The sequence below is a fragment of the Cinclus cinclus genome, chromosome 1 (assembly GCF_963662255.1).
Source record: "Cinclus cinclus chromosome 1, bCinCin1.1, whole genome shotgun sequence".
Lineage (NCBI taxonomy): Eukaryota > Metazoa > Chordata > Aves > Passeriformes > Cinclidae > Cinclus > Cinclus cinclus.
In genome coordinates this window covers 94254133-94277172 of record NC_085046.1, presented here as the reverse complement: position 1 = coordinate 94277172, position 23040 = coordinate 94254133, and the positions used below count along the sequence as shown (strand labels likewise).

The 23040-nt window shown below is 37.6% G+C and overlaps 1 protein-coding gene across 1 annotated transcript in view; it reads left to right on the top strand.

Annotated features, from left to right (window-relative positions):
• ZNF407 (zinc finger protein 407) overlaps window positions 1–23040 on the top strand; it is a 337009-nt gene that overhangs the window by 201257 nt on the left and 112712 nt on the right. Inside the window, exons 6-7 of the mRNA XM_062487482.1 lie at window positions 3397–3480; window positions 11758–11878. Coding sequence (XP_062343466.1) covers window positions 3397–3480; window positions 11758–11878 — 205 coding nt within the window. The remainder of the gene's footprint in view (window positions 1–3396; window positions 3481–11757; window positions 11879–23040) is intronic.

Below are 23040 nucleotides of genomic sequence, written 5' to 3'. Positions count from 1 at the left end.
CAGGCCTCCTTAGCTTCTTTGACAAGGGTGTTGACGATTTAAGGTCTCCAGCCTGCCCTGAGAGATCACTTATATCGAACAGCAGATGAAAAGCCAGTGCAGATGTAATTTATTGTCGGCGTTTCCTTCTAAAGAATAATTGTGGAGACTTGGCTAGATCAATAATATGGATTTTTGTTGTTAGGTCTTGTAGTCTGCACCATAATGAGAGATAGGGGACAGTGGCTGTTTTCTAATAGAAAATAAAGGATTAGTTTCCGTGTCTTTCTACATTTGAATGCAAAATGGCACACTTGAAACTAATTCAAGTTGTTAAGAAAAGGACCGTTTTCTATTGCATTTCTGCTATCATATAAACATGGCAAGTTAGATCAGCCCCCTGTACAGCAAGTGAAATATTGCCTTTACATTTTCCTAAAAGTTAAAAAGTCGCAAATTCTGGGATCAGAATGATAAAATTGTTAAGCATATCCAGACGAATGTAAAATACATCAATGTATCAATACATGCTCAAAAATCAAATGAAATATTGTGTCTAGATATGAGGGATTCATTCCCCCATCAAGCTTCAGGGCTAGGAAATACTGTGCAACTGAACTTAAAGTCACAGGTGATGAAGTTTTCTCTCTGTGTTTCAAGAAATATCTGTATATATATGTATACCATGATACATACAACAAATAAGGTAATTAATTTATAAATATGCCAGAAAATTAATGCTGAAAAAAATATCAAACACATCACTGCCTTTCCTGATTTTAAAAAGCAGTGGCCAAATTTCCTCCAGTCTCACATTTTCAGATCCAAAGCTTCCCTCAATACCCCTGACTGCATGAGAGTTCCTAGATGCAGCCTAGAGGAGTGTGGAGTATTTAGGTGGGAAATTATTTTATAGGATGGATAAGTTTCCCTACTTTAAAGCCTTTGGTTGATTTTGAGTTATTTCCCTGTGGTTTGAAAGCTGTTGCAAAGGCCCAAATTTAAAATACCCAGTAAATCCATGAGCCTGCAAAGGTGCTATAGGTGCTCATTAGGGTATGAAGCTACAGGCCATCCTGAGGTCTGCTCCTCGATGTTACACACAACATGAACTAATTTATGATAGTATATAGATGATGAGAAATTTCTTGGTAGGCATGGTACAGCATTTAACTTTAAAGTTAACTTTAAACTTTAAGCTTTAATTTTATGCTGGGGTGTTAGGCATTATTGTTAATTAGAACGATTTTATACTTAAATTTTATTAATTAATTAAATTAATATTTAATTATAATTAAGAATTATGTGTAGTCGTTCTATTTCTTTTCTTCGATATTTTGAAGTGCTGAATGAAGTGCTGAATTGGAGTGCTACATGCTGAAGATCCTGATTTTTAAAATGCCATAAAGTAATTTTGAAAAAAGCCTAGAAGAGATTTAACAGACATCTCTGTGTAGCAATCATACATAGCCTCAGCAATAATATTATTGACAAAACTTTTGTATTAAAATTCAAACTTTGTTGCATCATTTAGCACAAATGCATTCTTCATGTGATATTGAGAATGGGTTTCTGTTCTACTTTTTCTGATTTTTTTTTTTTAGATTCAGTTATAATAACAGGTTGCTGGATTTGACTCCCAAAAGAGGTACTGGAATTATTTCACACCTTAGTTACTCTTTTGGGATACTCTCATTAACAGAACCAATATTTTGAAATTCCAAGAGTCCTTTATAATTTCAGTCTGCTTTATGTGACCAGATTTGGGTGCAGAAAACAGCAATGCACCATTTGCTTTTTTCTGAAACAGTGAAATTCTGAAATATGTGCCCATTGCATTTCATAGCCTCACTACATGCAGAGCTTTATCAGATCTTTTGTCATCCCATTTTGGTGGTAGTATTCAGGGTGCCTTGGAAACTTTGAAATTAATTTTCTCCTGGTATCAAGGGGCCCAGGGATTCTCTCACTAGGGCAGCTGGGATGAGGAGTTGGGGTTCCCCAGAGACCTCCTGGAGGTGATGGTGGGAGAGGGCAGCTGCTCCCTGCAAGGCTCTCCTGGGAGCTCCCACTCACAAGATGGTCTTTTGCTTATATGGACAGTATCCAAAGTTAATTGAGGCACTGTGCCTTTCCAGAAAGTCTGTGTATTCCTGTGCCTGGCTATGTGGGAATAAACAGCATGGAGGTTTCCATCCTTCTGTCTCCACAGGAGGACTTGGTAATCTGACGCCAGACCTCTTAACCCAGCTGTCTTTTGTAGGAGCTAAATTTCCTTCCCCATGTGGAAGAATTGGAAGGAGACTGTTAGTTTGAATGAATTCAGCATCATTGCTCCACCAGCCCCCTCTCAGCTGTGTTACTGTGAAAGGAGACAATTTGGCTCCAAATGACTAATAGGATTCTTAAAAAAAAAAATTAGTCTTATTTCAGGTTATTAAGACTATACCTGAGGTTAGTGTTACTAATTCAGAATGACCTTCCATGTGGCATTTATAGACTGAGATTTCTGTGCATGGTAGTACATACTGAGTAAAAATATTGCTGTGAAATTATAAACTGTATTTATAGGCAACAGGGCAAGATCCTAGCTTCTGTTAAAGAAAAAACCAAACCAACAACAACCAAAAAACCCCACAAAACTAAAAAGAGGGCATTTATGAGTATTGAGTATTTTAATGAGTATTGAGCTTGCCAAAATCTCTCAAATTGGTCCAGAGGTTTGGAATGAAGAATTATCATTTGAAGACGAACAATGTGGGTTCTGCTGCAATTTCAGTAGCAATCCCCAGACCTGTTTTCTTTATGTCATGGAAACTTTAGAAACATAAACACTGCCGAATTGCCACTGGTACTGAATGATTTGGCTTTTATTGTTGCCTGCACTCTTCTTGTGTTCAAGAAAATAATTTAATACTTATTAATGAATAGAAGGTAACTAAAGATGACTGGGACCTAGTCTGTTGAAAATTTCTCTGTACTTTTAATTTGTTAGTAAATTAAATATATTTTATTTAAGCAGAATCATATATACAGTATTTTTTTTTCCAGGCAATCTTTACTCAGCACAGAAAGGCCAGATGTATGGGAATTGTAAAAAATCAGGATATGCATAAAAACTGTTCAAGTGCATAAAGCAGCCCCATCTGGAAGACATCTAACAGAAATGAAGTTGTACAAAACCATTCCATTGATAATAAAGCTAATTTTTATGGGTCTGACAAGTATGTAATTATGTTCAGTGGTGCTTTTCAGATTTTATCACAGTCAATAAACCGCAGTGGTAATTTCATTCCCATTTGACATATTTACATGGAAACATTTGATTGGAGGAATTAGTAACCCTGAAAGCCTTGATAGATATGTTTTAATGATCTGTGACCTCCGCAGTCCCTCATCTGTTTATTGTTGCAACAGGCGAGAAGTCGTTCCTCTGTGACCTTTGTGGCTTTGCCGGCGGGACACGCCATGCCCTCACCAAGCATCGGCGGCAGCACACAGGTCAGTAAAGCTGTCTTTACTCTTCGCTCTATTTTCCCCAGCAAGGGAGTCCCTCTACGCTGGGGAGTAACACGAGTCGAACAGCACGTTACAGCACAAAATAATACATTGGCTCATTGTTTGCTTTGCTCTTTTCTCGTTTTTGTGAGATCGCTGTGCCCAGGCTCTGCACCAAATCTGATAGCTGGGAGTTTGAATAATTGCCGGGGGGGGGGGGAGTGGGGGTGTTTTTAGTGGGTTTGGGGTTTTTTGGGGCTTTTGTCTGCAGGAAGCAGAATTGTGAAGACCGGCTTTCTTCTTTCAGTGAATACTGAGTCTACTAATTTTTTTTTCCAAGGCCCAAATAGATTACCTACTGTGAAGATTTTGCAAGAGACTGCTAGAATGTCCCTGGGTGAAAATTAGAGACTACATATAAATTAATCCCTGTTTTTTTGGACTGAAGCATAGTTGAAAGCTAGTGTTGTTTCAGTTGCCCTTTCGTAATTTTAAGATAGTTTGTAATTAATAGGTGCAACTTTAAGAGTTACCACATGGCTGGCATGCAAAACAAGATTTCTCTCCCAGAATTAGTAAAGCTTTCCTACCACATGGTTATAAAATTTTAATATCAGGCAAAATTAAATTGGTTCTTAGTTTCAGAAGACCAGAAAAAGTGTAAGTATTAAACATTTATTAATACATTCTACCTTAATTATGCTTTTTAGTAGTTCCATGTAAGTGTTTGATTATTTGAATAGATTGTGTTCAAACAGACGTAGAAGTGTTGCTATTTAAGCCACTGTAGTTTTTTTGTTTTACTGACTATCATGAGGATAATGTAATATCATCAGGAATTGCTGTGTGAGTTAAGTGACCATTGTCTAATGTACAGTGGAAAGAAATGGCTAACAAATGAGAAGCTATAGCTGTTACATCATGAATTTTCCATGGATTTTGTAAAGGAATCACAGTGGGAGATTTTATTATGTCCCTGTATAAACTAATCTTCATTCAGGACATATACCATCTAAATGTGTAATTTCCTGGAGAGCAGCTACTCTCCTTCTTGAGAGCCTGAAGCCATTCTTCCCACCCTGTTTTCAGTTTATTTAAAGCAACCAGATTTGGAGGAGATTCTCAAGCTTTCAAAAAGGTGGGATTTTCACTGCTGGTCAGGCAGTATCTTGAAACAGATAGGCTCTAAAAAATATATATGTGTTCAAGGCCAAAATTTGCTTGCAAGTCTAGTTAATAACGCTACTTTCAAAATGTTTTTTTGAATAACAAGGAACATAAATTTGTGGAAGAATACTGGCACAGTCAGTTCCCATTCACTGCAGCAAGTTTGTATTTTTCAAGTGACCAATAAAAGTAATTTAGTAAATATAATAAGTTATCTTATTATTACACTCTGAAAGATAACGTGAGCAATTGGTGCTGGAATAGAAGCTGGCTGCTTCAGTTGTAATTAAAGTTTCCATTTTTCTGGAGCTTTGAAGAATTTTCATGTTGGCACAAGTTTAACAAACGTGGGCTAAGAAATCGATTGATTAATTAATTCATTCTTTAGCAAAAATAGATCATTGCAATCAAGAGGATAGGAAATATCTTTTGTTTTTCATTGCCCTGCCTTGTGACACATTGGGATCTTGCACATATCTGGGACTCATAGTCAATGCAGCTACACAAATGGTAAACAGTTGTTTCAGGATGGGGATGTAGAGCAAATGCAAATTCTTGTATTTACCCTTCTTGTCTGTATCTATTATGTGAGTGCAGATCTAGTTTCTCAGAAATGTAAGCCCTTATCATCAAATAAATATATATTGTATCATTAGGCCACCAGCCAAGAGAAAAACTATTTTATTCCTTGATTTATGTGCAAAATTAAGCTGAAAATATGGTGTACTCCTGGTGGAAAGTTGTCCAGGTTTTTGAGGGCATTTTTGCCCTTCTTTTGCCAGTGTGGTAGAGGCTTCTTGTGCTATGATCACAGGGATTTACAGGTTATAGATCATGAAGCTTGCATCTAGCAAGCATAACTTTATATTTTATGTCAGGACTGGAGGCTCGTTATTACTTTGCTATTAACTTTATACTATATAGGACAGTATCTCAGAGGCAGAGGGATCTATCTTTTTGGCATTTATCTGCCTCTGTGGCACAAACAATCAGAGATGGTTCTTTAGCAGAAAAATTATCTGTACCTTCTATTTGTTTCAAGGAGAATGACACAATCCACCTTTACTAGCATTGTTGCACTTACATGGGTTCCATTGTATTTTCATCCAGTGCTCAACTTTATCTCAGTCATTAGCTGCCTGCACTCCTCATTGTACCTTTCTTTGTACCTTTTTTTTTCCTCTGTCCCCAGTTGGCACAATTTTCCCAAAGTAGAATGCCAAAGCAAATTACAATCAGGTTTGAAAGGGATAGGTATCAAAAATAGTCTAAATGGCTGAAATAATTCCCTACTGTAATACAAGCTATCTAGGGAGCTGACACAGAACATCTTCCAATCCAAGATTTACTTCTATCACCTGTCAGAGGCCCACAATTCAAGAGCAAATGAACAAATCCTCACATGTAGTTAAGGAGTCTTAACCAGCTTAACAAGTCTCTTGTCCCAGCCTCAAGGCCTGCGATGTCCTGACACCCCAGAGAAATGTTCAGCTGCTGGTAGAGATTTGACACAAGACTGGCTGTAGAACCAGCCACTTAGACTTTTGATAACTCTTTATTCTTGTATTTCTTAATCTGATCTTCTATTTTTAAATGATATTCTTTCTTTGTACCTGGAGAAATGCCTTTATCTTGTGAAAGATGCATTTTATTTGGAAATATTACAGGGGGAATGAAGTATAACTTGGTGTGAAAAAAGCTGGCAGAATCTGGCCCTCAGTCACTCTTGCAGCAAACTCCATGGACCAGTTTGGTAAATAGGATGTTATCCCTTGAAGAGATGTTTTTGGTTTTGAATGAAAAGTACACCAATGTTAAACTGAAAGAAGAAGCCATTAGTTTTAAGACTTGAAAAACTTTAGTGTTTAATATATTTTTAAGCGTGATGCATCTGCATAAAGATTTCCTTGATATAGGCCTTCTCAACTGTAAAGAAGGAGCAAATAATTTGATCTGTCAAGAGATTCCTGGTATTTTACCAGTTTATGTTTTTATTCTCTTTTAAATTTGTCATGTCCTTAAGGGTGACCTGGTCCTGTGAGAAAAGAACACTTTGGATAGAATAAGTGGAATTGTTGGCTGATTTTTTCCTGGGAAGATTTTCCAACATTATTATGACCGGAGTGCACCTTCTTCCAGTCCTAATCTGCAAGAATCTGTCTCTGGTATTCTGAAAGTCTTTCACTGAAGATGTAAATGTTCATGGCCTAAACTTCTGTTTTGTAAACTGAAGCAATGGCAGCTTAAGGAGTGGTCCAGGGTTTGACCAGAATTTCATCACACTGAAAGGAATACTTATGTCTCTGTCTGCCAAATGCTTTACAGTAGGCACTTGTGGCTGCCTAGGTTGTGATAAACTGTCTTAAGAAACTTGGACTGCTCACAGTATCGGGTGATGTTCTGTGGTAGATAAGGGATAGTTTGTGGTGCTGCAGAAACATAGATGCCGTAGTTCTGGTGTCCCAACGAGGCTGGGAGGAAAAGATTTTTTATTTTGAGTCATCCTGAAGTAAGTTTTTTTGATTTGTATTCTATTCCAGTATTGTATCAGTAAGAAAATCTTCCTGAAGATAATTTTTTTCTGGATTTAGAAAAAGTTGAATTGTGCAAAGAATTAAATGATTACTTGAATTTTGGAACAAAAGAGGGTAAATAACCTCTATATCAGCCACCCAAAATAAACACACATGCACACATAGTAGAAGCATATGATATCAGATAATTTAAATATTTTGCCTTAATCATGATCAACTAGGAAATTTCATAAGAGAGAAAAAACAAGCAAGGGTAATTATATTTGACTCGAAATGAGAACATGGAAACAATTCCTAATTTTAAAATGTCTTTTCTTTATGTTCTTGCTCTTACTGTTCTTCTTACCTCCTTAGTTTGCCTGTTCTTCTACATGTTTCCCAGTAAACTTCCATTTTGTGCTGCAGTAGCTGTCTCAGTCCAACAATGCTGATCAGTCACAACCTCTGTTCTCTTGCATGAATCCCCTTTTTAAATGTTGGTTAGTACTCCTGCAAATTGCAAAAAAACCCACCCTCATCTTCTACACATTGACAGTCTGCATTTGTTTCCCATGTGTTGGTTGTGGTGGGATCTTCCCAGGGATGATAGAAGTACATCACAGTAGTAAAGTGTTAGTGGGTAAGTACACTTACTGTGCACTGACTGTGCACTTCTGTGGCAGTCACCATGAACCTATGGAACTGCTTAAGGAGATCGTGTCTTTGTTCAAATATTTTCATGCATTTTTGAAGATGGTAGCTTATATTGTACAGAGCACTGTTTGTATGATTGCTTCTGCTCACTCATTTCAGTCTTGCACTTCTCAAGACATTTATAGGTCAATGTAATAAAGAAAGAAAATTTAATAATATATGTGTTTTTATCCAGATGAGTGACTCACTTTGTGTTTCTGTTTCTCTTGTGAACTGCTCTTTGACTTTAATGTGTAGTTACATTACTCGGCATTGAATTTAATGTATAATGTAGCCTCTTTCCTTCAACTTCCCCACCACAGCTTAAAAAAATTATAGTGTTGAATATCGCAGGAAATGCAGCACAGTAAGAAGACTTATTGCTCTTTTTAGCAGAAGAGATGAAATTTGAAAAGCATCTTTGTTGTTTTCCCTTTTCTAGTTACACCAACATTTGCAGTAGATTGGCAAATTGATTATAGCAAACCTTTCACCAGCAAAGACACCAAAAACCTGCGTTTTTAAAACTTTCTCCCTACCTAAGAGAAACTGTCCAATAGCAAGGGAAAGAGAAAAAACATCAGTTACAGGTTAGCAGCAGCTTTAATAACTGCTTTTATGTACTAGTGCTCCTTATGAACTGGCCCTGTTGTCATTTTCTTTCCCAATTTTTGATTGTTGGAGCTCAAATTTTCCATGTCAGGTTACTTAAACAACAGATGCGCTTCAGTAGTTGGTTGCAGTATTGTCAAAAATGCAAGGGCATTTATTTTGTAATCCTGTGGTCAGGAAATACAGCTTTTTGAAAATGCTTACATTAAGAACAAAGTAAAGCCCCATAAAGTGGGTCCTTGATCTTCGAATGTGTGTCCTTTTTTGTTCCTCCATGGAGCTTGTTGACCATCATTTTTGGGCATCTGTCCATTTTTGGGGGTTTTTTTATGGGGTTTGTTATTGATAGAGGTAGAGATAGTGAGACACAGGCAAGTCTTCTGTAATGGTAATGGTGGGGAGGGGGTGATTGCTTTTTTTCACCTTTATTGGTCTTTAAATATGTAGACTTTATGGTTATGGATACACTGTTTTAAAGTTATTACATACTGTTGTTTAAAAAAAATACTGTAAATACTGATATTTTTATTTGTGTAATATTAATTTTGTATGAATTAGAGCCTTGACTGGGGGTGAACAAGAGTCCTCTTGGAATTTTTAATGGCAGCCCATATTAAAAGAATTATGTTTATTGCCTGAAATGTCTGGGGGCAAGAAGGATGGAAATAAAACTGGGACACAAAGACTGGTTAGAATCATCCTGGCCCATAGATATGGAAGACAAAAAAATTCTTATATCAGTAGTTCTATGGAAAACTTTAATAAATAAACAAATAAATAAAAGCATTCCTGCAGCTAATATACTCTTCAATATCACCCAACCCAAAGAAGTACCTAGTTGTCTTTTAGGTTTTTTTCACCTGTACTAATTAACCTGGTTAATTCTCCATAAAAATACTGTTTCCCATGTACAGCTGCTAAGAATTACAGGCTGCACTAGGCTGTCTTTTTTCCTCCCCATTTAGCTGGCTTTTGTTGTGTGGTGCATCTGTGATGTATTTTCTGTCAGGTGAGATTTACACTTAGTCTGCTTGACAGGAACAGTTAGCCACAAGGATTTCCTAAGGAGAAACTTCCTGGAGCGGTGGGCAAGGATTATCATTTTTCTTACAGTCACAATGGAATTTGCAAGCCCTCCTGGCTTCAAGGGCCCTCCCTTGGCTGTCAGCCCCACTGGCCCTACCCTGGCACAGCAGAAAACCTTTACTTGATCCATTCTCCCCTGAATGGCAAACTAAAAATCTCCTTTCAGTTCAGATCTGCCTTATTTTTTTTTTTACAAGGGGGAAAGTTGGCGAGATTCTACTGCGTTTTAAATGAAAGCAGTTAATATAAGTATGTATGTTATCTAAAATACCTGTGGCTTAACTACTTAGGCTTGAAAATGTTGCTATCTTCTTTAATGCTGGATGATAAAATAAATCAGAACAGGAAATCTTCAGTTCAAGAGCGGGTTACGTTGCTAGGGAGTCTATGGCCTCCCAGAGAGTTTAATTGAAGCAGCAGCCACTACCATGCAAGCTGCTGGGAGAATCAGCTTCTCCAGAGCAAAGAGTCAGGGTCTGACAAGAAAACCCCATTTGGGGCAGGAAAGACATACTTCCTAGCAGTCTCAATTTGTCCAGCATAGAGGCTTCAGCTTTGTGTCCTGCCCCTTCACCTTTCCTTGTCCCATGAAACAATACATGAAAAACATTGGCTGGTATTCTCTCCCGCAGCTGCTAAAAGCAATTATTCCAACTCTTTGTGGAGCTTTCAGAAGCTGATCTGTTGCCTTTCCATACAGCGTTAGGGGTTTTTCAGGCTTTCAGGGCCTTGTGTATCTTCTGCCTTTGGGAGGAAAAGCCCCAGCAATCTCCAAGAATGAAAAATGCCTATTTCTCTCTGTTCTCAGAATTCTGTTTCAAAATCTTCACTGTCTCCTGCTATAAACAGCTTGAAAAATTTGTCTTGGAGGCATTGCCATTTGGGAGTGGTGTTTTGCTACTGATTGCAAAAGGTCACTCTTACTGATAGTCTTATGCTGGTGGTATGACTTCTGTCAGTCTGAAAAACTTCAAATTATCGCTGCTAAGGCTTAGGGTTCACTTTGAAACTGCCTGTCCTAGATCTCTGAACAGTCTACAAGGTACATGCCTGTCCCTAGCATGTCTATTCCAACTTCTTAAGTCAGGGATTCTATTGTATGTAATGTATGTAATTCTAATGTATGTTTTCTGTACATTTCTTACGTAGTTTTTAGAAAATATGTTGGAAGCTTGCATAGTGCAGTGGAGATCACCTAAGTTAGGAGCTGGCTTTTGGCTTCTCCATACAAAAGAAAACCTCTTTCCTCCCTAAATGGTAGCTGTGTCTGCCTGTAAGCCCCACAGAATATTTCTGTGACAACCAGTTGGAAAAATGGGATACAAGTGTCTTAGCTAGTCATCATAGTGTGTGTATCTGTCATGAGGTTTTGTCTTAGTATCTTCTAAGGGGTAGAGCCCTCCACTAGAAGGAAAATATTCTTTTCACATAGCAACTTAGACACTAAAGATTTTTACCTTTCTTCAATTAGTAGTCCTCTAGAAATTTTCAGTGCAGCTGCACATTCAGCAGAGATTGAATATTTTTCATTTGAAAATATTGTCCTAGTCTGAGTTTAGTAGTTGGTGTTTGTTTTATTTTCATTAACCTTTCAAGTCCTTCTACTGAAAATTGGCCTACTGTTCAGAAAATATTCACAAGGGCAGAAGACCAGCAGGCAAGATAGGGGGAATGGAGCAGAGTTCTGGTTCATATTCTCAGTTCCAGTTTATTTATGTTATTTAAAGGATAACATTAGAAATTTGGGTTGGAGATGAAAACAAAGACTCTTTTCACCAGGAGATGTTCCTTTCTGAGTAGGTACCGAGTACAAGCATCAGTGAGATTTTTCACCTTCTGCCTCCCCGAGTGTTGCTTTTTGGGGCTGTTCTTGGCCTAGATTGAAGAGAAGATGTAGTGTGAGAGGAAAGCCTGTCACCTGGTTTTGGTATTTTCATGGAATAAGATCCAGTAACAAGGTTGCTCTGTTTCAGTGCTGTTCTTTCTCCTCTTTTTTGCTGCTGTGTAATTCCATGTGGGATGTCAGTTGGATACTGATGTTTTTCTGTCATATTTTGCAGTTAATGCATTGTATTTGGAAATTTACGTTGTATTTGTGTTAGCTGTATATACATGGGCTAAAAACTGTCTCAAGGGATATGCCAGAAATTTCGGCTTGTCTTCCTTTTCTGTGGATGAAAACTGATAATCTTCTCTTGTCACCTTCTAGGAGAGAAACCATTCAAATGTGATGAGTGCAGCTTTGCTTCCACAACGCAATCGCACCTGACACGACATAAGCGTGTCCATACTGGAGAAAAGCCTTACAGATGTCCCTGGTGTGACTACAGGTAATGAGTCATTAACTAAAGCATGATGAGAGAAGGGTTAAGGTGATCAGATGAGGTTCATTTGAAGTCACCAATAAAAATATATTGCCATTAAAACACCATCAGGGCAGCAGTAATTACATATTAAATTAGGAGCTAAATTTAAAAACTTAGTTTTCAGTATTTAGGTATTACTTTATAAAGAAAAACAAATGATGGGAAACCTTTTAGTGGTAACACTACAGTGCTAACGTTGAGTGTTTGTTTCACAGCTGCTCCAGTGTCTGTTGGAATTCTCTGTGGTGAGGCTCCTTATCTGCATTGCCTTTTCAAATCAGTTGCAGTTTTGAAATTTTTCTCGGTTGAGTTGCAACCATTTCACCAAGAATGGAAAAGTTCTCTAAAAGGCTTACCAGCCTAAGTACTCATCAGACACTTGTTAGAACTGGAAGCAGCTCGAGCTAGTTAACATTTCTTCAGAGTCTTGTTTTCTGTTCCAATTTTCCTTTTCCTTGTTAGCCAAGGTGTTTGGATGAGAATTACCATAGGGTTGGTTGCATGGCAAAGCCTACCGTGTTACACCACTGAAACCCATCCCCATGTTAGGGCAGTAGATTAAATTTTAAAAGAATCACATGACTGAACAGTGAAGATTACTTCTGGTGCTTATCACCTGTGTCTTTGGTTCATTATAGACTACTTATTAAATGATGTCATATTGCTTCTTAAGTGCATCTTTACTCTTAAATACACTTCTTCTGCATTCTTGAATACTTTTAATACCTTGAAGTGAGGTGGCTATTCTATGTGTACCATAAAGGAATCCATAGAAGCATTTTATGAGCAATTTGCAAGAGTTGATGTTCAAAAAGTTTTTTTTAAATTAGCATTATATTTGATAAATGGGATATGATTAGATGTATGTGTTGTGATTCATGCAGGCAAGAGGGGAAAGTTAAACATTTGATTATGCCCCTATAGCATTTTTTATTTTCTTCTCATGCTGAACATACAACTGTAATGTTCCTTTAGCATAAGTTTGAATGTTGTTTCCTAAAGCAAGACTATATAATGAAGCCTATCTGTTCTCAGAATACCTGTTTTCATGCTATTTAGGAGCTACTTTACAGAAAATTCTTGCACAGTATGCTTCTGCAGTGGTCACACATTTTCTGTACAAAACTTCTCATTGCATTGTTTTGTTTGTGTGGGGCAAATGTTCTGTGAACTCTTCTGTACTGAGCACTGATTAAATCACACTCTAGAATTTCAGGGAACTGAATTTGGTAACCTCGTGGGGAGAGGGCTATGTTTCTATGCTGTTACTTTAAGAGTGTCCCTGCTTTCTTTGTATTTTTCTTTATAAGTAGAAGTGGTTTTGTCAGCTTCAGTAAGTCATCTAGGAATTAGAGATGGTTTTCTTTTGTCAGAGCAGTTGTGTTAAAAGGTCTGTGTTGAGTGAAGTGAGAGCATATAAGCATTAGTGTGACATGATGTGCTGCATTGAAGGTAAAAGAAGTGCTGTCTTTAATGCTGTGTGCTTTAGGACACTTAATCTTGTGGTCATCCGTGTTAACTGAATCACCCCAACTGGCAGGAATAGTTTTATTGCAGTTCTAGGTAATGAGAAGTGGGTTACAGTGGGTTTGAGCTTCTTGGCTTGAAGACCCAAGAGACTGGGAGTGTTGTAGATGTGAAACACTTTGGGGTTTGTTACACACATGCAATGAGTGGATGCACTTCCGTCACTCAGGATGACAAAATGCATAACCCAGCACTCGGTTGAGTGAAAGACGGGAGATCAGTTTACTTGGGAATAAGAGTTTTCTGTATGGGATATAAATTACCAGAAATAGCAAGTTTTTTGGGAGTATTTTATTATACTGGGGGTTATTAGAGAAGATGCAAACATAGGCTATTTTATCAGCATTAACAAGAAATATCTGGGCATGCCCTGCTTTTATTTAATGAAAAATAAGTGCTTCGTGACAATAGAATGTTAGTTTCCATCCTTAGGCCAATTTTGACCTAACCTTTGGAGGCTGATCTCTACAGATAACAGCTGATGAAGCTTTGATTCTGGAGGAAATGTGTTCCAAGCTCAGCTGAAAAACATCTGGTAGGGATGCAGGATCCAGAGCTATGCTGCTGCTTGCTGCTGCAAACTCAGAGAGGCAGTGAGGAACTCTGTGTAGCTGCAGAGGAGCCCGTAGAGGGGTTGCTGTATTTATTAGCTCTGCAGTCCTGCTTGTGCCTGCCTTGTGTTTCCACAGTCCTGGGATATTGGCCAGCCTGTTGGCAAGTATATGTTCTGCTCTCTATCCACCTCTCTCTTCATTTTAAACTACAATTTTAAGGGAATCACATGTTGCCTCCTTGTCAAGTGACCTAGTATTTCCCTTTTAAAGGAAAGTTATTAGCAGCTCTGTAAATAACATTGTTTGCACCAGTTCAGCAGATGGTATGTAGTCTTGCAAGTGTCACCTACAGAAAACGTTAAAATGAAGATTTTTAAATCTGCTAATCTAGTGATAAAATTCACCTCCATGTCTAATGGTTGAGGTCTCATTGTGATACTGTGAGCTCGGCCCTGGCACTGTAAGTTCATCCAGACTATTTCATGTGTTGCTGTTTAGTGTTGCTTGGCAACTGCAGACTCTTTAATGAGCCTTGTACTTTCAGCAAGGTGAATATTCCTCTTTTTGTGTTGGGATATGGAGGAAAGTATTGTTAGTGCTAATATGAAGTTTCCTTTCATTGATAACTGATCTCTGTTCTATAAAGTAGTTTGAGACATTTGAATTAAAACAGTAGCTAAGTACAAGATATTTAAACTATTCCCATTCAGCTCATTGGTGCTCAGAGTGTTCTTGGAGATTCTTGACTTCAAGCTTTTCAGTTCCTCAGCCTGTAATTGTGAATAATCATCCTTCAAAAATTCTTGCCAGTCTAGCAAGTGAAAGACTAGATAACCCTGGCTAGAAGTATAGAAAAAGGGCTATTAGAAGAAACTAATCTGAATTTAGGATCTGTTATAAACTTTATAAACTGAAGTGAAATCAGCTGTAAGATACTATGGGGAAAAGAGTGATTTTGGCTGCACGAAACAGAAAAGGCAATTTATTCCCTATATAACACACAGCATGAGGCATTCTTTTTGTAACTAGAAAAAGACATGAATGGATGTGGTTTTCTGAAGGGAATAGTAAACTAGCTTAGCATTTTTAGGTCATAAATTATAAATTCTCTATAGTATGCATATGCTTATAGTTGTACTTCAGTATTCTTGGGAAAAATGTTCCCTTCTATCTCTAGATTTTTTACTGTGACCTCTTGATATTTATTTTTCTCTAAATCTTTTGTATTTTAATGACAAAGAAATTGACATCTGCTTTTCAATACAGTAGTATGTGACTTCCAGTAACAATTATAATTTGGAATTACCTTTTCAGTGTAGTTTTAAAAATCCTTTAGAAGGAAGCAAAATATAATATTTATAAACACAATAATTTACTTGTATGTTTGGTTACATATTTTTCACATTTGGGTTTTCAATTTAGGTTTTCCCTATTTAGATGAAAATATGCATTTACTTTTTAAAATCACACAGCATGTCTTTCCATTCTTAAGTCAATGTGCTTTTTCATCCAAAAATATTCATTCACCTTTAATTAATGTTCAGCCTAATTTTATAATACAGAATTGGTCTCACTGGGCCCTGCACCACCATTACTTATGCAATGCTTATTTTATATTTCGTAGTCATTTAAAAAAGATGTGTTATGTGGCTGAACTTTTCAGATGACACCATCCTGGAGTTATGCTGACAACAATACTGTTTGCATTTGGTAATGGGCACAGTAAGCACTGAAGAGGTGTATAGCATCCTCAAAATGAACAGCACCTGTGACACAGGTTTCTAAATCTGTTGGTTGTGTAGTCTGTGGAGAGATTTTCTAAACCTGCAGCATAGTTAGGTATCTGAATTTAACCTGATTGCAGAAGTAAAAAACCCCCCTAAGTCTGATGAGGTCAATTAAAGATGCAGCATTTTCAGAACTAAACTGGTTTTGTGCTTGTGTCTAAGAAAGGGAAATCTCATTTATTCCTATGTAAGGTTTTAAATTTAACTCCCATTTGCTCTGACTTTTTATATAACTATCAAAACTTCTCAGGCAATTTATGTTCATGGTGTGTGTGAGGGGGATGTTTCAGTGAAGTGGATCTGAGTTACATGGAGGGGGCATGCAAAACGCAGAACCCTGCTTTTCTCACATGATCAAATTTGTTGGATTAAAGTGCTCAGGAGAAGCACTGACATGTTTCATGATGCAGAAAGTGTATTGCTACAACTTTAACCACAAGAGTGTGGGACTGATATTATCTTAATGTGCTTCAGGCCATCCCTATGCTGTGATTAAAGAAAATAATTTTCAGTTCTCTGAGATTTCACTGTATGGTTCATTTTGCACAGACTACCCGTGGTGGTGTGGGAATGGAGGGAAATATGCAGGGGTGTTCCTTTAGCCATAGATAAGTAGGTGTAGAAGTTGTATAAAAGAAACAACCAGGCCAGCAAAACAGCATGCATTCCTTTCTATAAAGTATATGACTTGTGAAGGATGTCCTACAAGACTGAGAATAAATATCATACATTTTTAATATAATTATGTAAGCTAAAATAAATATTTTACATTTATTATGCATAATAAAATAATTAGACAACATTCTGTAAGGGATTATGGCATCTGAAATTCCAACTGCAGATGGATTCATTGCATATTTTCAGCAGCAGCGGCAGCATGACTTAGGGGGAGTTACTCCACAGGGGCTACTTTTCTTTTTTTGGACAGCATCTCTAGGGAGTTCCTATTTCTGTCTGACTTGTAGTATCTGTTCATAGGTTGTAAAGACCAGTTTATAATACACTCCAGGATTTGCACCTAAGTCATAAGAATGTGCAAAGTAAGTGTTTTTTCTCTGTTTATTTTGGTAAATTCAATAACTTTTAGGTATGATTGCATCAGTTGTGCACTATTCCCTTGTTATGTCAAGGCTACCTAGGGCCTACTTTACAGAGGTGGTAACAATACATACTAATTCATAGCAAAACTGGAAGGGCGTTAAGGCAAATTCTACATAAAATGATGGAAACTGTTTATTTATCATTAAGACATTAATATCAATATGCTCTTTGTAACCAGCGGAATTTAATATGCCTATATAGGAAATAACTAGGTTATACAACTGTATAGGCTGATGAGGATTCCAGATGGCAACCAGCACAGCACTATGGGAAAACAGTTTTATATATATATATATCTCACAAAGGCAGAATTGGAAAAAAAAAGGGTCCATATACTTCATACAAATACAAAGTTGTTAAGGAAAATAATGCATGTATGTAATAGAGCAAACAGGGCCTTCAGGAAGTACTTCAGCTTCTGTTGTGTTCAGCAGCAGTAGTTGAGGATATCCAGTGCCCTGTGCTAGCAGAGTTATAAACAGATGATGATAGAAGTTTAGACAGACATTCTGTCAGTGCATGGGCACAGTTCCCAGATGAAAACTCAGAATATTATTCCCCCCTTAGTTTTTAATAAACACACAGATAAATATTTGGAAATATTTCTATTACTCTGAAATAAAATATGCTGTAGCATTTAAGTCTTTAACAGAAAAATAATCTGAACTAGAATTCAGATATAGTTGCAAAAACACTTTAATTATTCTAGGGAATACGTGGCATACAAAACAATGGTCAGCATTATTCTTTAACTTAATAAAATCTCTTCTATTCACCTAAGTAATAGCAGGTAGTTTATGGGGTACACTTAGAATAAAAATATGCAGTGTTGTAGTAGCACACAATGCAGATCAGCTGTCAGGTTAACCAGCTTAACCAGATGGAGTTCCTAACATTCCAAACAGGAGAGCACACAAGCAGCGATGTGACCCTTGCTCGGACGTGTCTGTGCTGTCTACACTGACTAAGAAACTGTGTCTCTGCAAATTTGGACAATCATTGGTGACAGTGTATAAAACAACTTAGGCTCCCTCTCTCAAAGCTGTCCCTGTCCAATGTCACTGCATGGAGGGCTCAAGAGAGCATGTGTGTACCAGGACACATGATTGTTTATTAGGAAAAGAAAGGTGTACGAGCATGCACATGTGCATTGGCATGTGTAGACTTGGTGACTGTGGTTCACAGGGAACTTGCCATGTTAGGAGGCATTGGCACAGCATGAAATACTGTGATCATTTTATGAGGTCCTCCACATTCTGTATTTGTAATTAATAGCATAGTAAGTGCACTCTACTTAGTAGAAGGGTAGTATGGACTTTTACTAATTTTAATGACTAATGCTTGTTAAGGAAATTAATCAATAATTCCATGAGCCTTGGTACCTCTTCTAATCTTTCCTTTCCCTTTCCTTTCCCTTTCCTTTCCCTTTCCTTTCCCTTTCCTTTCCCTTTCCCTTTCCCTTTCCTTTCCCTTTCCTTTCCCTTTCCTTTCCTTTCCCTTTCCTTTCCCTTTCCTTTCCTTTCCCTTTCCTTTCCTTTCCCTTTCCTTTCCTTTCCCTTTCCTTTCCCTTTCCCTTTCCCTTTCCCTTTCCTTTCCCTTTCCTTTCCCTTTCCTTTCCTTTCCCTTTCCTTCCCCTTTCCTTTCCTTTCCCTTTCCTTTCCTTTCCCTTTCCTTTCCCTTTCCTTTCCCTTTCCCTTTCCTTTCCCTTTCCCTTTCCTTTCCCTTTCCTTTCCTTTCCTTTCCTTTCCTTTCCTTTCCTTTCCTTTCCTTTCCTTTCCTTTCCTTTCCTTTCCTTTCCTTTCCTTTCCTTTCCTTTCCTTTCCTTTCCTTTCCTTTCCTTTCCTTTCCTTTCCTTTCCTTTCCTTTCCTTTCCTTTCCTTTCCTTTCCTTTCCTTTCCTTTCCTTTCCTTTCCTTTCCTTTCCTTTCCTTTCCTTTCCTTTCCTTTCCTTCCCAAAAAAAGTTGTTTTTTTTTTCCCCTGTTGCCACTCTAAGAAAGAGGAATTAAAAATTGCCTTTTTAATTCAGTGGATCTGTGATTCTTATGCTAACATTAAGCTTGAGACTTAAAGGATCTTCCCAAGTAGAGATGCAATTGCAAACACTGATAACACTATTCTAGTCTCATTTTGTATTGAGTCCTTTGAAGAACAACTTTTAAGGGATCTATTTAAGCCTAAATGCTGTGCTGAATTACTCAAAGGAGACTGCTGAGTTTAGTATTACCAAGACTTTAAGCCATTTTGATATCAATGTAAAAATAATATCTGGTCTTAGCATCTGTCTGTTACAGCTTGTCGTGATTTTAGGCCAGCACTTAGTAATTTGTTCACACTTCAATTTAAGTTCTGAAAAAACATTGTCAGTCTCCTGATTTCTTTCAGTAGTCACGGTCTTTCCCTTACTCTTCAGTTTGGACTTCGTCTCTAAATGTTTCTTAGGCAGCCCCTTCCCTGCTGTTTTTCTGTACCAGTGTCCAAGACACTTAACCCAAAACCTTGAAGTATTTGGTGTTTAGGAAATAAGAATAAGACCACTTCATGCAGTGGACAGATTAAAGTAACTAATGTATTCTTTTATCACATTTTATCTTCTCTCTGTCCTCACACCCTTTTTGCTATCATATGTAATCATCACTGTCTTATCTATTCTTCTTTCTTAAAGAGCCTAAATACATTATCATAAATACATGTATATTTATATCAAATATAAATTCATGTTTATCAGTATGAAACACCAGCATATATTTCAAATTAAAATAATCTTAAGTATGTTGTATTTTGATAGTAAATAAAATTATAGTACTAACCTCAAGATGAACAGCAATGCTATGGTCTTAATATAGGTTCTAGTAGCAAAAAGACTTGTAATTTCCTGTTCTTACAGTTCTTCTGATAAAAAGTACAGTGAAGATCTTTTATGTCTACAAATAAACTTCCATTTGTTAGAATGGTTTGATCAAAAACTAATCTTTGGCATCATAGCTTAATTAATTCAACCTCTTGTGTAAAACATATGTTAAAAACAACTAAAACAATCATATATGTTTTCTTTGTTCTTGTATGTTAACAGAGAATAAAAGAATTTATTTGTTTCTTTCTTTTGCCATTCCTTAATCCCCAATCCAGTCATTATAAAAGGGCCAAAGCTATTTTTGGGGGTGATGAAATCAAAAAGGAATTATTACTAGTGGATTAGTATTAGTGCTGTTAGCTACCATCTAACTATGTGGCAGGTAGCTAGCAATCTGAAAATGCTTTGGTAGCATTACAGGTTGCCAAGATGAAATTGATGGACACGAGCCTGTTGTGTTGTGTGGGGTTTATTCTCCAGGCTGTATGGGTACTACCCTGTAAAACAAGTTCCTGTGTTAATGCTGTCATTGTGACAACATTCCCTCTTCATCCTTCACATGTTACATACAAAACAGATTAAAGTCTGGGGAAGTGACAGAAAGCAAATTCTGTTCTGAAGTTCCATACAGCTATCCTCTAGTGCAAGGGGAAGAAAGGGTAAGGGTTTTTTCTGTTTAAAGTCTGATGAAAATGACATAAAAGAATTGCTCAATAGCAAGTGAGAGAAGGAAAGAAAAGAGCTCTTATGTTTGAAAAAAATCTTGCTACTTAGATACTTCTAATGCATTAGAAATGGTGAGCAATTTTCCAGATAAATATGGGATTGTTAGAAATTCCTGATTTATTAAAGGTAAATAAAATTCCTTGTGTATTCCAGCAGAGTTGCCCTTGTCCCTGTAACAGCTTCTGCCTAAATTCTCCTGGAATGGTATGTTGGGGCACCTTGGGAATTCAGGTACTAAAAGCCTGTGTCACTACCACAGGGTTTCCTGCCTCTGGAGTGGAAGTGTGGGCTCAACACACTAGGCTGGCACCTCTGCAGTGTGACTGGAGGGTGTTTTTCAGGCACCACGATATGATATGGTGGGACTGAGGCTCCGGAGCAGCATCAGCACCTGGGCTTTGGAAGTCTGGGGCTCTCGGACACCCTCTTCCCAGTGTTGTGGGGAACCCCTGTAGGCTGAAAGCTCATCCCTGAGAACCTCAGCTTTGTGCTTTGGAGAGAGAGGGATTAGAGATTTGGGAGCTCAGAGTTCTGAAGACAGTGCTTTGAACCTGTGGGTTCAAAGTTGCTGCTTAGTACTGGCCAGTAAGAGGGAGAACTTGTCTCAAGTTTGCATTGTTGCCTTTTCTCCTTCCTGAGCAGCTGGGAGAAGGTGGTGCATTCTCCATAGGAAATTGTGGCATAAGGAATTCAGTCCATTTGCTATACAAAAGCTCTCCTTCCCTAAAACTATTTTGCAGTCTTTGTTGTATGGTACTCTATTCTCATAATCCTTGTATCAGGGATCCCTATTTCCCTTGAGGCTTTACTTCCAAAAAGAATCTGAAGAGGAGCCTGTTGGCCTGTTGCTTATTACAGCTGTTTTGTCCCTGGCTGGGATGAACAGCCATACAGCTTCCCACTTTGGAGAGATTATTCATTAAGTGCTTTTTTGGGCACTTTTTCTCTTTTCTATGCCATTCACTGATGAACTGACATATTCATAGATCTGTATAGATTTATTTGCTTCAGGAAAAGAAGCAAAGTTTGAAGAAATGGTAAGTTCTTCTTCCATGCTATTAGTGACACTGAGCATCCACAAATTCTCATCTCACATGGGGTCCAGTGGCTCTGTGCCTATTTGAAATTCAGCCTCTTCATTTACATGACTAAATGTGACTTTCATCACATTGTAATTTGAATTTTAATTACTAGTCTTTAAGATTTTGATCAGCACTAATAAATTATAGCACAGTCATATGGTATTTAGCTGATTGATTTTTGCATGTTGAAATATAGTCATTTTGAAGAGCAGTAAAACTTTCAAGTAGAAGAAATGTTTCAAAGATAAAGGAATTTGTATTGGATTTGTTCATTTGTTTCAAACCAAAGAAGGAAGTCCAAAATGTGAGTCCTTGTGAGGGCAAAGCAGGTGTCTACTATCCAGTCTGTTTTAAATAAATGCAGGAACATCAAGTCAGGCAAACATTGCCAGCGAGTGCAGCTTTCGGGAATAGCTTTGTGTTTCCTGGTATGGTGCAAGGGTTGAGAAATGAGAATACTCTGTTGGGTGATGGTAGCTCTTTTGGTACTCTGCATTGCAGAGTTGGATTTTACAAGGCAAATACAGCATTTGTTTCCTGAGTTCTTGTCCACCTGTATCTGTTCCTGGCTTCCTCTTTTGTTTGGACATATTTTCTCTTAGAAGTCTACAATGTAACATTAGAAGAATCTTTTTTTTTTCCCTGCTCTCAAGTACCCATTTTTAGTTTCAGTTCACCAGTAGCATGGCAGGAGTACTGCAACAGAAAGGATTATAACTAAGCCCCTCTCCATCTAAGCATCTCTGTTCCATAGCTCAGTTGGGAGTCAGCTTTCACTGGATGGAAAGTGTGTAATGTCATAGGGTCGATACTATAAAACAAAAGTAAAGACAGTGGATAAAATCCTGGCTCCACTGATGTTATTCACATCCCTTCCATGTCCCCAGTGAAGCGACAATTCTCACCTGTCATGAAGGTGCTTGTTTCTTAGGAAGGAGAGAAATGGAAAGCCAGGGAGCTGGCAGCACCTTCCACAAGATTTTGTATCCTGAACAGTAAAAAAGTTCAAATAGGCATGTAAGTTGTGAGATTTATCCAGAAATAACTGGATAAAACCCAGTTATTTCTACTTTCCATTTGATTTGCAGAGAAGATCCTGTTCTCCTAAATCTTGCCAAAAAGGCATCTAAATCCAGAAGCATCTACTCCTTTTGGAGTTTCTGTTTTCCAGTTCTCTACTTGAGTTTGCAAGTTCTTGCAAACTGAGTGAAGTCACTGAGGCATGCTCAGAAGTCTTTCTCCTGGGAAAATGGCTATGTCTCCCTCAAGACTTCTGATACATTTTTTAGGCAAACAGACCCCTCTTCCTGTATTTTTGGGTATGTGTTAGAGGCCTGAATATTAGACAAATCAGGATTCATTTAGTTCATAATGAACTGCTGTCTGCAGCCTCATTCAAGTTATTGTTTAGGATTCTCAGCTGAAAGGGCACAGGGCAAAGTGTTTAGGAGCCTGTTTGGATTTTTTAGGAAAATTATATGGGGAACATAACTGAAAA